Below are 14,680 nucleotides of genomic sequence, written 5' to 3' on the forward strand. Positions count from 1 at the left end.
TGGGAGGTGACTATTTTAAGTAGCGTGGTCAGGACCAGACTCACTGAGAAGGTGAGATTTGAGGTAAGGCCTGAAGGAGATGAGGGAGGGGCCAAATAAGATCCGAGAGAGCATTTCAGGCAGTGGGAACAGTGAGAGCGAAGGCTCTGTGAGGTGGGAATGTATCTGGATCGTTTGCAGTGCAGCAGGGAGAGCAGTGTGGCTGGAGAGAGTGAGGGAAGGAGCGGAAGCTGAGTGTGGCAAGGTCACAGCGTGAGATCCTGAAAGGCCTCTGGTTTGCGGTGGGGACTTTGGCGTTCCTCTGAGCTAGATAGGAGCATGGAGTGAAGGGAGCCTTTTCTATCACCAGAGGTAAAGTCGGGGTTGGAGGTAGGGTGCAGTGGCACCTGCTTTACGGTTTCGGCGCCGCTCAGCAGGGAGGGCTGTGGGGGGCCACAAGACCGCCCCTTGAGGCAGCGCTAGGAGCGCGGCTTCAGCACTCTGGACAGAGCCGCGCACGTTGCCCGGAGACCGGGGGGCGGCCGCCTTCGGGGCGGAGCCTGCGGAAGCGGCCTATTAAAAGCGGCGCGCTTTGCGCAAGGGCGCATCCCATAGGAGAGGGGCCATGGGTGAAGCTTGAGAAACTGTCCAATTAGAAGCGCTGGCTCGAAGACACAGCGTAACGATGTTAAGGGGCGGAGCCTGTGAAAAGCTCCCATTCGGAGCGGGGCCTGTTGATTGGCCCTGTTGAAGCAGCGGTGCGCCAAGAGGCGGTCCTAGGGGCAAGGAGGACGTCGTTTTTGAAAGGGTGGTGTTTGCACGAGCGGGTCCTCGGGTGATTTCTGCGCCCCTCAAGTGGAAGCCCGCGTACCTTTCCAGGTGCGTGACCGGGGTTGGGACTCTCAGTAGATTCCCCAACCTCCCCTTCCTTGGGGTCCCCGCAACTGTTCAGGGTACCCCCCCAAAACTAGCAGCAGGGGGTTGCCCTTAAGGAGTGGGTACTAAGGTCCTGGGACCCAGAAGGGCAGGAGTTTCTGGGCGTGAAGTGGAAAATCCAGAACCTCTGGATGAGAGTTGGGGGTTTGAATACCTCTGATGCTGAAATAGGGGTCCCGGAAGCCTGGATGGTCAGTGTTTTCTCTGGTTTATCCAGCTGGGGGTGGGAGCTGTCTTCTGATAGTCTCGGCCCCCACACACCCAGTGCAGGGTGCCAGCATTTGGGGAAACACTGGGAAGGCCATAGGCCCAGGACTTGCAACCTGTACGAAATGACCTCTGTGGCCACTCCTTAAACATTTCTGCTTGTTTTCCCTCAGCAGAGAGCTGGTGAGTCTGGACCCCTCTCCTTCCTGTGTCCTGGGGCAAGGTAATGCATCTCTCTTGGTCCCAGTCGCTGTCTGGGATATTCAGTTTCATTTCCTCTTGGGTCTGGAAGTTGGCCCCTCATCAAGTCCAGTGGACTTTTGCCACATCAATCACTCTGAACCTCAGCTCAGATGTTCCAGAACTCAAGCCTCTTTCCTGGTCTCTCAGCCTCCATTTTCACCTCTCCCCCACACCTGTGTTTGCCCAATAGCCAAAGGGACTGTTCTTGAGCACCACTCAGCCTGGTTTCTTCCCAGCTCAGAATCTTTCCATGGCTCCCCACTGTCCTCAGGATAAAGGTTAGAAGTCCTCTGCCTGCCTGTCAAGGCCCAGCACTGGGTGGCTCCAGGATTACATCAAACCACACTTTTCCCTTTTTGCAACCAAAACGCCTCACTCATCTGACTTTAGCTCCTTGAAGTCCATCCCACCTCGCAGAATTGTTTGAGCCCTCTGTTCCCTTGGCATGGCACAGCCTTGGCTCACGCCCCCTCCCCCCACTACCCCAAACACCTTTCGGTCCCACTCAACAACACTGTCTCGAGACACAGGACACCTTTCCTGACACTCCCTGCCCCAGCTGGGACAGGGCCCTCTTGGTGCCTGGAAGCTCCATGAAGGCAGGGGCCAGGTTCACTGCCACATTCCCAGCGTGCAGTACAGGACTGATACGTAAGCAATACCCAATAAATACATGTTGCGTGAATGAAACAAATGAGCACATGAAGTTTCCATTTATTCCGGGATGGGTTAGAATGAGCCTCTCAGCCAAAAACACGTGCTGCACTGTTGCCCAAAATTGTGTCCAGAGGTCTTGGAACAGGCCTGCAAAGGAAAGGAAGAGCCGGCGTGGCGCTAACACCTGGACAAGGACTCCTGAGGCTGGACAGCCCAGCAGCAGAGAGGTCCAGGCCTGGGTCCTTAGGGGCAGGGCCAGCCCTGCTGGTTACACAAGAAAGGCTGATGATCAGAGGTCCCTGCCAGGGTAGAGAATAGTCGGGCAGCTGGGTGGTGACTTCAGGTCAGGCTGGACCCCAGGGACTACCAGGGCCCCAGTGACTGCTAAATCTAGAGGTGCAAATCCTGGATTTGCCTCCCCCATTCCTGCTCAGAAGCCCCCTTCCATCCTAGGTCTCTAATCCCCAATACTTCTCCCCTGGGATCAGTTCAAATTCCCGGCAAGGCCCTGCCCCTCCCTGGGGCGTCATCTCACCCCGCCATGAGGTGTCGGTCATGTGCTTTCTCCCTTCCCTCCAAAGACACCCTCCAGGTTGGGGCCCAGCCCCAGGTCACTGACCCCCAGGGCCTATCCACCAAGTGCCCTGTCCCGATCAACTCGCTGAAGGTGAGGGCCATCGAACCTCCTGCTGCTACTCCTGGTGACTCCAAGACGCATGACACCACCCTCCAGCAACATGTGGGCCAGGACGTCTCTTCAGAAGCCAGCTGTTGCCCACCATGGCCCTGGCTGAGGAGGAGCAGCTGGAGAAGCAGCTCTGCTAAGGACCTCCTCCAGGCGGGCCTCCTGGACTTGGAGGGCAACAGGCCTGGAGGAAGGCCTGAGTCAGCTCTGAAGGAGCGACGCACCAGAAGCAAGGCCTTCTTCACGCTCAAGGTGTCAGCCACATCTTCCTGAACCCAGCTTCCTGGGCTGGTCCTGAGGGCTGGGATACTGTTGTCGGCCAGCTGCATCACCACCAGTGAGGTCCCTGAGCAGAGTCAGGGTGCCAAGGATCTGGGCTCACGAGCTGTCTCCTCAGGACAGTTACCCGTGCTGCAAAGATGCTGCTGGCTCTGTGCCGTCCAGACCTGACTACGGTAATCCTGTCTGTGTCCGACAAACTCCCAGGGCGGCGCCTGCATCAATGAAGATGAAACCTTCACCCGGCCTTGTACCGGCTCGAATATTGTCCCCCAAAATGGTTATGTCCAAGTCCTAACAGCTGATATCTGTGAACGTGACCTTACTTGGAAAGGTCTTTGTAGATGTTTTTAAGGATCTTGGGATGAAATCATCCTAGACTAGGGTGGGCCCCAAATCCAATGACTGGTGCCCTTATATAAGGAAGGAGATTTAAGACAGAGACTCACAGGAAAAGGTCACGTGAAGACAGAGGCAGATATTGCTGTGATGCTGTCACAAGCCAAGGGACGCCTGGAGCCACCAGAAGCTAGAAGAGGCGAGGGGAAATCCTGCTTGCTTCCCAGTTAATGCCCTCTTTTTGGCAACAAACCTGTCCTGACCATGGCAAAGACTCAGACAGGCATCCATCAAAGATAAGCCACCCGGGGTCTAGCCCTTCCCCACAACAGAGGAACATGGCAGCAAGTCCCGACTCCCTGAGGACTTGTCACCATAGGTACATCTTTTTCCACTGCCTTCTCTGACCTTGAGATTCCTTCCCTCGCGGTGAGTCTGCATTCAGAAATGTGAACAGTGATGGTGGCTGCTGCTTGGGAAACCAACGGTGAAACCTGTTGAAAACGCAGGTCCACAGTTGAAGGCATTTGGCAGGTGGTGCAGGAGTGTTCCTCGCCATGGACTTCTTCTCAGTGACACAGCTTCCGTCCACACCTTTATCCTATCTTCTCAAACACAAGGTCCAAGTGATCTTGTGTGGGTCTCTTTTCTTCCATCCCCTGGACCTGTCTGGGAGAGGAGTTGACGCTGGAAGCCATCCCTCAGGTCTTGTCTCTGGTCTCCAAGTGCACATGCTTGAGGGATCCCAGGGCACTTCAGGCCAACACGAATGTTTGCACTGTGGGACCCACTCCCCGGGCTGGACCATTTGGCATCCCAGGCCTCCTCTGCTCTGGCAGTAAGCAAAATTCTTCCAGTGTCTCCTCTTTTAGTGGAGAACACCTCTCTCGCCTCCCCAAGAGGGCAAATCTTCATCCTTTGAAGGCACACTGGACTTTCTGCCTCAGCTGAGTGATGGAGCCGAGAATGGTTCGCACTTCTCCCAGTAGCCACGGTTAACCAAGCACAGGAGGCCAAGGGGCCACAATCTTGAACAAGTACCTGGTCTGAGAGAGTGGAGAGGCGGCAAGACTAGGTGGGTTCCTGTAGAGATGCAGTCCCAGGCCTCGCTGAGGGGCTCGTTCCAGACAGGCGGGTAAAGCAATCCGGGCGTGACCCCCACTCTCTCCCGGACGCAGGGCCAGAGTTGAGAAGGGCTGCTCTGGGGAGGGTTCCTCCACCTGCGCACTGCTGACATTTAAGTGTAGAATGGTCAGCGGCATCCCTGGCCTCTACCCACTAGGTGACAGATGTCTCCCAACCACTGCAAAATTACCCAGGATCGTGAAGCACGCCAACAGTGCACTCTGTGGAACACACTGGAGGTGGGGCGGCACCAGGGGAAAGGCCGTGGCTGCTGCAGACACAAAGCGCCATCCTGGCATGGATGGTTCTGTGGCTGGGTTCCCCAGATCTTGGCATCTTTCAGCCAGATTCAACTGGGCTTTTTTAGGTTACACGTACCCAACCTACAAGGATGTTTTACTCCGTGGTGACTTGAGATTGCACATAAAACTATATGAGAATTCATGGAGCAGAAAACAAAGCATGCCCAACTGTGTGAGCAAACCCCCTACAGCAGCGTGGGTCTCCGGAAGTCACTCTGCAGCCCAGTGGGAGAGCTAGGACTACGGAGCTGCCGGGACACCGGTTCTACAAGCTGCCAGGAAACTGGGTTGCTGCCCTTGGCCGTTCTCTGGTGACCAGGGACTGCCCTGCCTCCCACACCCTGCCTTCCTGTGCTGGGAACAGAGTGGAGGAACCTGCCCATCTTGCTGCTGGTGGCCCAGACACCCAGGCCTACGACAGGCACAGAGTTTTGTTTTTCTTTATTCGTCTACATTCAGCTCAATTCAGATGTACTGCCTGAATGATCCAGACATACAAAAAAAACCCCACTCTTTCCCACTGGTTTTTAAAATAAAATCTTCACTTATAAAACTGAAACACTAAAGCATTAAAATACAGAAAGCTCGTTTAACTCACTTCACAAAAGCATTAACAGATGACGTATCCCTTCCGTTTCTATTTAAAGACAAACTGAGTTAACACTAACACCAATTGTAAATAGACAGAGGGATACTTAATTGCCAAGAACTCAAAAAAACTCTACTCAGACAAAGTTGTAATGGCAACTAACAAACCACTGAAGACACGGAGTCCCAAACACAGCTAAATATGGGTCACAGGACGGGTCACCTGAGTGACCAGCTGCACCTCACAACACAGCAACGTGGACAGGGTAGGGCGGAAGGGGCCTGGAGAGGCCGGTTGACATGTTAACTGTGATGCATAAAACTGAATCTTACAACGGGGGAGTAAGTGCAGAAGGTACAAATCTTCACCCCTTGGGGGCTTTATCTGTACTGGTAGTTCATGCTGTGATCTGCGTTTCTGCCGTAGCCCCCCTGTGATGACTGGTAGGAGCTGGGAGGGCCGCTGTAATTCTGGCTGGACCCCGGGGAGTTGTAGTTCGACTGTGATGAGTAGCCTCCTAAGGGAGAGAGGGGTGGGTTAGAGGTGAGAGGCACAGGCCTGCCCCACAGTCAGAGAGCAGGACGTCAGCCAACACTGGAACTGTGTCTGCCGGAGAGATAGCAGCAGGGCAGCCATGGAAGCTCCACCTTGTTCTGCTAAGTGCCTTTCCAGGGTCATTGGGTCTAGCTGTCCCAAGGGCCCTGCGGTGGGACCATCAGCCCTGAGCTTATGAGGGGTGGGGATCTGCCCAGCCACGACGCATGGGCAGCAGAAGCTGTAACCAGGGGCTGCCTGAGCACACGCTGAGCTCACCATCCCAAACCAGAGCTCCACGTCAGGCTCTGTTTGGCCCCCACTGCTCTCCGTATTTTTTCCCATTGGTGCCAACATTTAAGAGTAGGGCAATTTCTGAACATCTGGCTCCGGAAGAACCCGAAGCTGGAGGTGTGCCTAAGCCCGTGTTCTCACAGGGTCCTGGTGTGCCCGTGTCTCCCACTCCTTGTTCTTACCCCACATGGAAGCCAAGTGGCAGCTGCCACCGGGACCCCCCCTACCTGTGCTGCTATCTGCCCAGGCCAGGCCACGCCCCCTCCTCATGGAATCCATGTGGCCCCTGCGTTTAAGGCCCCCCATGCTGTGCTGCCTGCTGCCCCAGGCCCACCTTGTTTGCCTTGGTATGAGGAGCCGCCCCCAGAACCTCCGCCGTAGCCCCCGTGTGACCCTGGATTGTAGGACGACCCGCCTGAGCCGTAGCTGTTCCCGCCGCTTCGGCCTCCACTACCACTGTAGTCTGGGGGAGAGAAGATAACACAGTTAAGGGGCTGTGGCCAAGACTGCGGCTGGGGCGATCTAGGTTCCTTGTGCGCGGCCTTGGCAGTTGCAGGAGCTCGGCTGAGGACTGGGCCTTGCCCGATCCCCGTCTTGACTGATGAAATTTGGCACACTCAGTCCAACCACGAAGCACCAGGGGCCACTGGAGCCCTGTAACGTCATCATGTTCTGAAGCCCAGGTCCATCCTGCCTTCCCGCCTGCTCCTCCAACCCAGGCTCCCCAGCAGCCTCCTCCCCTCCCACCCAGCCAGGCGCCCGAGGCCCACCGCCAGGCCCATGCACAGGCAGCACAGCTTCTTTAAGGTTCCCGGCACGCAGCTGCCCGCTATCCTGCCATGCGGGAGACTTCACACCCACGCTTCCCCAGGCCTGCTGGGTCTGTGCACGAGGTGGAAGGACCAGCGGACGGGGAAGTAACTCAGGATGTGTTGGGGGCTGTCTCCAGAGCCCATCCCTGGAGGTGACCTCGCAGCAGCTGGCCCAGACTCACAGGCTCTATCCACCCTTGGGCCCCAGCCTCAGCCTACAGCCTCCGGGACCTCGGAGAAGCCAACAAGGAGGGAACAGCGAAGACCTGGGCCAGGGGACCCTGCTTTCAGGATTTTCCTAATGCCCGCCCTGTAGCCAGCACCACCCGGCTTCCTTCCAGTCCCTCCACCAGAGGTCAGGTTGGGGCAGGGCTGAGCTTCCACCACTCCTTGGGATATGCTGCTGGCCTGGACCCCTGGCGGCTCTGGAAGCCAACTCACTGAATTTGCTCTCGTAGCTGTAGTCTGATCCGCCCCCACCTCCGGGGGAGTTGTAGGAGTTTGAGTAGGAGGAGTAGTTGCCTTGTCCATGATTATAGCCTTTCTGCTTGCCCTGCGGGGGGCCGTAGTTGCTGTACTGGCTCTGGTTGTAGGACTGCTGCTGGCCTTGGTGGGACTGGTAGCCCGAGCCGTAGGAGGGCTTCTGCTGGCCCCCGTGCGGCTGCTTCTTCCCGGCATGTTTCGGGGGCACTGGTGAGTTGTAGTTGTCACCTTGGTAGTAGGAACCGTAGCCAGAAGAGCCACCACCGCCCCCGCCGCCGCCACCACCACCGGCATTCCCAGAATGCCCTCCGTTGCTGTAGAACTGACCTAAACAGGAAGGCAGCGGGTCAGCTGGAGGATCGGGAGACGGGGGAGGGGAAGGAGAGGGAAGGTCACAGCTGTGGGCCCTGAAGGCTGACCCACAAGCCCACTGGCCAGGCCGGGAGAGACGGAAAGAGGCAGGAGAGCGAGGAGCAGCGGCTCCAGTCCTTGAGGCAGCCTGGTATGGGCTGGCCCAGCCTTCAGCCCCACTCACCCATCAGCTGACGACAACAATGGCTCTCTGCCCAAGCAGCGGCACGACAGCAGGCCAGCAGCAGCTTTCGCAGCGGATGTCAACATTACAATGAGATGGGCTCCAAGCGCGGGACGACATTCACGACTAGCTGACTGCTACCCAGATGTCCCCAACGGTGAGAGGAAAAGCAAAGCCCCAAAGCAGCAGCTGGCCACTGCCACCTCCCCCCTGCTGTGCTGGGAAGAGGCTGTGTAGTCCCAGGCTTGGGTGACCCCCGGAGATGCTCTGTAACGATGCCCCTAAAAGCCAGAGTCGTTCCTGGAAGACCAGCTGGTCCAACCTGGGTCTGGGAGGACCGAATGGAGACTTAGCCCAATGACCTGGGGCATCTCCCTGGTGTGACTGCCACAGCCTCGTGGGGGAATGAAACAGTCCGGTTGGGTTCCGAACACCCAGGTGGGGTATCAAGCTACTGCCTTGGGTGGCCCCCCCAGAGGGTCCCTCCTTACTCCCAGAACAGCTGCCAGGCGCAGGCAGGACCCAGGGGCAGGACTGACAAGCATGCAGCCAGGCCGCCACATTCTCAGGCCCTGGAGCAGAGAATGTCACGGTGGGTCCCCCCTCTGGTCACTAGGTACAGACCCCGGAAGACAGGTTTGTTAACACAGCCGCCCACTCAGATGGACTGAAGGGGCATGGGTCAGCTAAGGTGAGGCGACAGGAAGAGGAGGACAGGTCACATGGGTGGCTCTCCGACCCAGCCGGGCAATCCCTAGCACTCACACAGGGGCTGCAGAACTCTTGGGCTCCTGGAGCAGGTGGGCCTGGGCGCACCTGTGCTGGCTGGCCGCTGCCCCCGCCACAAACAGCCGGGGCTGGTGCCTGGTGTGGCCACTATGCCCAGGGTGGGGGGACGGGGAGAGGACGCTCCCCACACACCCTGTCCTTCCTTCCCGTATTTAGTAGCAAGGCTCTCCTGCCTTTTGAATGGGGTTAATTCCTTCCACCCGCTGCAGATGTATGCCCCACACCGCTGTGTCTTGGGTGGTTTGAACAATAATATGGATAGAACTGATCTGCGACATCAGTTAATTTTCTCTAGACCCTTCCACCCACCCCACCCAAAGCCAAAAACACCAAGAAGGATGGGTCCCACAATGCGAGAAAGGAAACGCGCGAAGGCTTCTCAAGGAGGCTGGAGGACGGGAGGTCCCCTGCAGACCCCCTCTCGGAAGCCCACCACCTCGGCTGCCCACGACCAGCACTGAGCGCCTCCTCGCCCCTCCGCCAGCGTGGGAATGAATGAAGACGCCAAGGACTGAGGGCTTGTTACTTTAACATGTATTGATTAAAAAAAAATAATAATAATAATAAAGGGGAGGGGAAATTTTCAACGTCATTTCAGGATAACTATTTCCTGGTATAAAAAGACATTATTCTCAAACAATAACTTTCTAGGAAAAAAAAATACATCATGCAATCAAAGTTTTAAAAAGTTTCACTGAATGTTTCAAACCCCTGGGAACAAATTATGTAATAACCGTTTTGACCAATTTTTTGCCTCACTGAATAAACGCAAAATTTTGCAAGTCAACGCAGAGGCAGGCCTTGCTGCAAAAAAACCTGCTGACCAGAGCCAAAACTACACTCATTCCCAAGAAAGACTCCCGCCAAGAGACGGGGGTCTCATTCAAGAGCCAAAACGCCTCTGTGTGCCTCTGTGCACAAGGGAGAAGCCACACAAGCTCAAGTCTGCACCCTAAGGTGAGAGGACAGAAGCTTTCCAGGCCTTCTGGAATCTGCCGTGGATGTGTGCCCAGCAGAGGCTTGGCTATTCACTGGAGAATTGTGCTATGTATTAAACTCTTCCTGCTTGATTATTTTTAAAGCCCCATTTAAAAAAAAGAAAAAGAAAAGAAAAAAGGAAAAAAAACCTCTAGAATCCCATGCATTTGCAGGTTTGATTACGACTTGCAAAATTCCACGTTCTCTCTTCCTTAAAGCCTGTCTGCTTCTTGCACTAACAGTGGAAGCACAGTTTTGATACCTTTGAGAGTTCACCTCTAGCTAAAGCAGCCACAGAACATTGCATCCCAGAACAAGAACCCACCAGAGCATTTACAAAAGGTGGAAGAGGTTAACTTAGCACAATATACAATTCCCCAACGTTCCCAACGTTTCACATGCTTATGAAAAAACAAACAAAAAAAATGGTCGGTTGCTCTGGATTCGGATGTGGTGAAATCGTTACTGTCAAAGGCATCAACCAGATTTGGGATTTGTTAAAAGGTTAAAAATTCATACAAAACCTGCTGTAAATTAAGACAAAGGTAGATTAAAATGCATTATTATCTGTCTCTTAAATAAAGTAATGCTTTCCATAAAAAGCAAAGGTGGGCTTTTGCCTTGATGCTGACCAACGCTGGCTCTAGAATTCTGTGCAAGTCTGCACAAAAAACGCATTCTCTGAAAATTGTTTTCCACTTATTGTGAACTTCAATATGACCAAGTTCAAAGGCAAATCACGATAAAAACTGCCATTGTCTTAAATTCTGCAGGCTAAGAGTTTCAGACAAGCTGCGGTGACAAGCCACGGTTGAGAAACCCAGTGAAGCACAGGGCACAGCACGGACACTTTGGGTTTTGGAGTTCGAGAAAATTGGAGTAAAAAGTTGATTTTGTGTGCAATACTTTTAGATGCTCTAGGAAGACCCAAAATCATGATAGCCGTAGCAGTCTGTGAAAAAGTCACCTACAAAAGGGGGAGACAGAGCAGAGAAAAAAAATTAGAATTCTTTTGAAAAATGGCACAGAGCGCCACATTTGAAATTCATGTTTTAGATTTCTCTGCTCCTGTAACCCCCCAATGAAGGCTCCTTCTCAAGACAAGAGCTGTGCACTGTCAGGAAAAGTATATTCACAGGATTGGTGCTTCGCATGGCTTAAAGCAGAGAAATTTAAAATTCTTTTAATGAACTTCCAAGTCACACAAGTGTGTGCATTAACATTTAAAGAGTAATTACACTTTTGCAGGATGGGGGGTGCTGGAGGACCTCCTGACCTAACCACCGAGAATGGGTGCCAGCCGCCCTTAAGCCTCAGGGAGGCTCCTGCTGCTGGGCCACCCTGCTCTAACTCAGGCCACGGGAGCTAAGCTGCAGCTTCTCCCCAAGTTCAGACAAAGAGAAACACACACTTACTGTAGCCGGCGGTCGCCGAGTTGCCTCCATACCCGTAGCTGCCATACCCGGCGCCTGAAAGGGAACAGACAGGGTCACCAGGGCAGGAGGTAGGTCTGCCGCCCCCGCTCCCCGCCTCTTCCGGCACCTCAGTTGGCCCCAAGGTTCCCACCCACTCCAGGGAGCAGGCCGAGCCCACTGAGACAGCACAGGACAATGGTCCTCACCAGCATTCATGTAGCCTCCATGGTTGGCGCCACCAAAGCCTCTCCCTCTCCCTCGACCTCGGATGTTCCCTCCTCTTCCCCGTCCTCGGAGATTGGGGGGCGGGGGCACTTCATTGTGCATGGGGCCACCCATGCCGAACCCAGGGTTATGTGGCTGGACGGGAGAGAAGACAGACGGGTTACATTCGCCTCCCACTCGCACCACCAGAGAATACACGCCAAGGTCAGAGAGTTCCGGGGTGACCGCTCACCTTAGCAGCAAATTTAGGTCCACCTCTCACAGGCACGGGGGCTCTCTTCTTCTTGTTGGCCTCGAGGGCTAGAGGAGCATCGGGGAACAGTTTTTCTAGCGCAGCAAGGGCGGCATATGCTTTGGCCACCTTTTTGTTTGAGCCAGCGCCTTGAAACTTCTGTCCGTCCACCTCGACCTGGGAAGAACACATGCGTGTCTGGGGTGACCCAACCACCCACCTTGGGATGGGGCGGGGGGTGGGGGGGAGCCTCCAAAGACTCCAGGGCCCCACAGGAACAGTCCCGAAGGCCACTCACCTCCATGACGAAGCGCTTGTCATGGCTGCCCCCTGTCTCTGAGATGAGCTCATACTTGAGACCACGCCTCTTCTCGTTAAGTTCCATAACAGGGTTCTTGCCATGCTTGGTCAGGATCGGCCCCTGCTGTTTTACGTTCTCAGGGAAAACAGAAAAGAAAACCAACAAACTCAGCTAAGGGCTCTCCAGCACGTGGAGGAGGGCAGCCGCCCCTACGTCACGGCTGAGGCCCTCCGCTCCAGTTACTCTGCCGTCCCCCTTGCCACTCCTGTCTCCACAAATCATCTGTGGCCTTCCCAGCAATGGGACCACCTCCACCCACACCCCATCTCCCGGGGAAACGGCACATCCTCGACTGCAGGCCACCCCAGTGCAGCCCCAGATGCTGGGTCAACACCAGCAAGGGCCTCTCAGTTATGGCTCGACAGCTCACACCCAACTCCCTCCACAGGCTCCTGGACTGGAAAGTACACTCTTTTGGGGTAAGAGAACAAGGACCAATAACTGTCCTGGTTCACGGGACCCAGGGTTGCCTGCTCCTTCCTGCCGGGCACTCCAGCACCCACCCCGTGCTCACCTCGGCAGTGGGATCTGAGGGGAAGGCAGCGCTGGGGGTCGAGACAGCTTCCACCACAGGTGGAGGGGCCACCACGGCTGGCTTCGCCTCTGTCTCCTCAGCTGAGTCTTCCCCCTTGCTGGAGTCTCTGCCTTCGGCACCCGTGGGCAAGCCCATGTCCTGTAACACCTGCAGGAAGGAGACCCAGGCCCCCAGTGAGGGAGGGCTCAACCACGGAGAACCCCTCCCACACCCGGGATCCTGAATCAGAAGCGCCTAGGGTGGTGTCCAGCCAACTGGAGGAGCTTTCCTGTAGCTCCCAAGACCACCTCGATGCCCGGCCACACTTGAGGGCACTCTGCCCATCAGCCACAGTGATGATGGCCTTCTTGCTACGTGTGACTTGGCTACCATTCAGAAATCTAACCATTTCAGTATGCGCATGCCCTCCTTTAGCCTCGTGCTTAAACAGGGGATGATGGCTCTGAAGGGGCGCAAGATGAGGGAAGCGTTTTGCTGTTGTACGATGCTGCCGGCCGTGCTCACCTTAACGGCCACGTGCAACTTGGCAGTCTTTTTGGAGGGCCCAGAGGCCTCGAATGAGTTGCCGTCTACCTCCACAGACATGGTGAAGATGGGGGCGTGAACTGGACCGGTCTGGGAAACCAGTTTGTACTGCAGCCCTGGCTTGAGCTGGTTCAGTCTCATCAGGGCATTCATCGCTTGGGGAGGCTCTGCTTTCTCCTCTAGAAAGAACACACCAATGTTGCTCTGGAAAGTCAGTCAATTCTGAACCGGGCAGGGGAACCTCTCCTGACTGTGCCCTGATGCACGACATGGAGGACTGGGCAGGGGACTGGGCGGCCACACGTGCCGAGGCCTTGCCTGCCCCACTCCCAGGCGCACACCACGCCTGCAGTCACCAGCGGAGGCACATCCACCTCACTTGTGTTCCATACCCACGTTGTATTTATTTAATCTTTCTTAAAAGGACTTAAGCATCATGTCCGAGAAAGAGAAGGCAAAAGGAGGTATCCCACTCACTTTGGGGTGAACCTTAACTGAAGCCACATGGAGGCTAAAACAAGGACTATGAATGAATGCTGGTACCTTTCTTCTGAATCTTCTTCTTCTTTTTGCTGGGAGACTTTTCCTCCCCATCTTCCTCCATTGGGCGTTTCATGGGCGTAATGGCGTAGGTGGTACTGGGGGGTATTTGAACTGAAACGAGACAAGGATGGAAGCAGCTGAGACTCCAGTCTGGGCTCTAGGAGCGGGCGATGATACCGCCTGCCTGGGCACGGGTACTGCGCCATGCTTACCTGTGTAGTCCACTGGGTTTTCATTCTTTGGTTTTTTGGGCATCTTCGAAGGCAGGGGGTCCATACCCAGGACCTTATGGAGTTGGCCAAACGCCGCAAGTCGCAGAGCATGCTGGAGAAGGGGAAGAGGAACCTGACTCAGCCGCCCTGTGTTCCCAGCCAACATGTGTGCTCTCACTAATGCCTTCTGAAAGGGGTGGGAGCTGAGGGGCTGCTAACGGTCTCCCCTATAACAGCGAGGGGTCCCCCAACAGCCAGGGCCCAGCCTTGCTGTGGGGGAAGGCCAGCCTGTGACCACCCCCCTCGAGAGGATTACAGGAGACCCCAACCTGGGGACTGGTTGCCACACGGAGCCACGTGGTGGGCCTGCGAGGGAAGGACCCCTGGAGCAGTCCGCACAGCAAACACATCTCCCCGCTGAACTCGGTGTCTGAAAACGGCACTCGAGCAGGCCGAGGGGGCAGGCGACAACCACGCGTGGCACCAGGGGAAAGAAGCAACCCAGATTGGGGCACCCTGTATCAGGCACGATCCCTTGACCTTCAGAATCCCCAGCCTGAGCCTATGCGTCCAGTGGCTACCCTGAGAATACCCAGTAATGGAACTGGAAGCCAGTGATTACAGACTGGGTAAGGGCTCACGTTGGCAATGGCGATGACTATACCTGCGCACTCTGTGTGATATCTTCCCGTTGCTGTCTGTCTAGATGCCCAATAGCATCAGTGGCTTCTTTTTCACAAGGGTCATAAATGCCAGAACCATCTGAAGGCAGGAAACAAGGAAGATATGCAGAGGATTATCTTTTAGCATCTCCGAAGAGTTGTGCTGGCTGAGGGAACCAAGTGCGTTACCCCCCGCGCCCCATC

The 14,680-nt window shown here is 55.4% G+C and overlaps 1 protein-coding gene across 6 annotated transcripts in view; it reads right to left on the bottom strand.

The window, feature by feature from the left end:
* Positions 1–5,176: 5,176 nt before the first annotated feature.
* ILF3 (interleukin enhancer binding factor 3) overlaps positions 5,177–14,680 on the bottom strand; it is a 28,711-nt gene continuing 19,207 nt past the window's right edge. For 3 of the 6 annotated variants that reach the window (XM_067032800.1, XM_059062098.2, XM_067032799.1), the window contains 12 exons: positions 14,479–14,576; positions 13,815–13,926; positions 13,603–13,713; positions 13,039–13,238; positions 12,514–12,681; positions 11,937–12,074; positions 11,639–11,815; positions 11,388–11,541; positions 11,182–11,235; positions 7,423–7,791; positions 6,504–6,632; positions 5,177–5,858 (listed from right to left, as the gene is read on the bottom strand). In XM_067032800.1, the coding sequence (XP_066888901.1) occupies positions 5,722–5,858; positions 6,504–6,632; positions 7,423–7,791; positions 11,182–11,235; positions 11,388–11,541; positions 11,639–11,815; positions 11,937–12,074; positions 12,514–12,681; positions 13,039–13,238; positions 13,603–13,713; positions 13,815–13,926; positions 14,479–14,576 (1,847 nt within the window). In that variant the 3' untranslated portion in view covers positions 5,177–5,721. Of the gene's footprint in view, positions 5,859–6,503; positions 6,633–7,422; positions 7,792–9,304; positions 10,734–11,181; positions 11,236–11,387; positions 11,542–11,638; positions 11,816–11,936; positions 12,075–12,513; positions 12,682–13,038; positions 13,239–13,602; positions 13,714–13,814; positions 13,927–14,478; positions 14,577–14,680 lie in introns of those variants that run through there. The other 3 variants (XM_067032801.1, XM_067032802.1, XM_067032803.1) reach the window with 3 other exon arrangements.

Source organism: Kogia breviceps, chromosome 4 (genome assembly GCF_026419965.1).
Source record: "Kogia breviceps isolate mKogBre1 chromosome 4, mKogBre1 haplotype 1, whole genome shotgun sequence".
In the NCBI taxonomy this organism is placed as follows: domain Eukaryota; kingdom Metazoa; phylum Chordata; class Mammalia; order Artiodactyla; family Physeteridae; genus Kogia; species Kogia breviceps.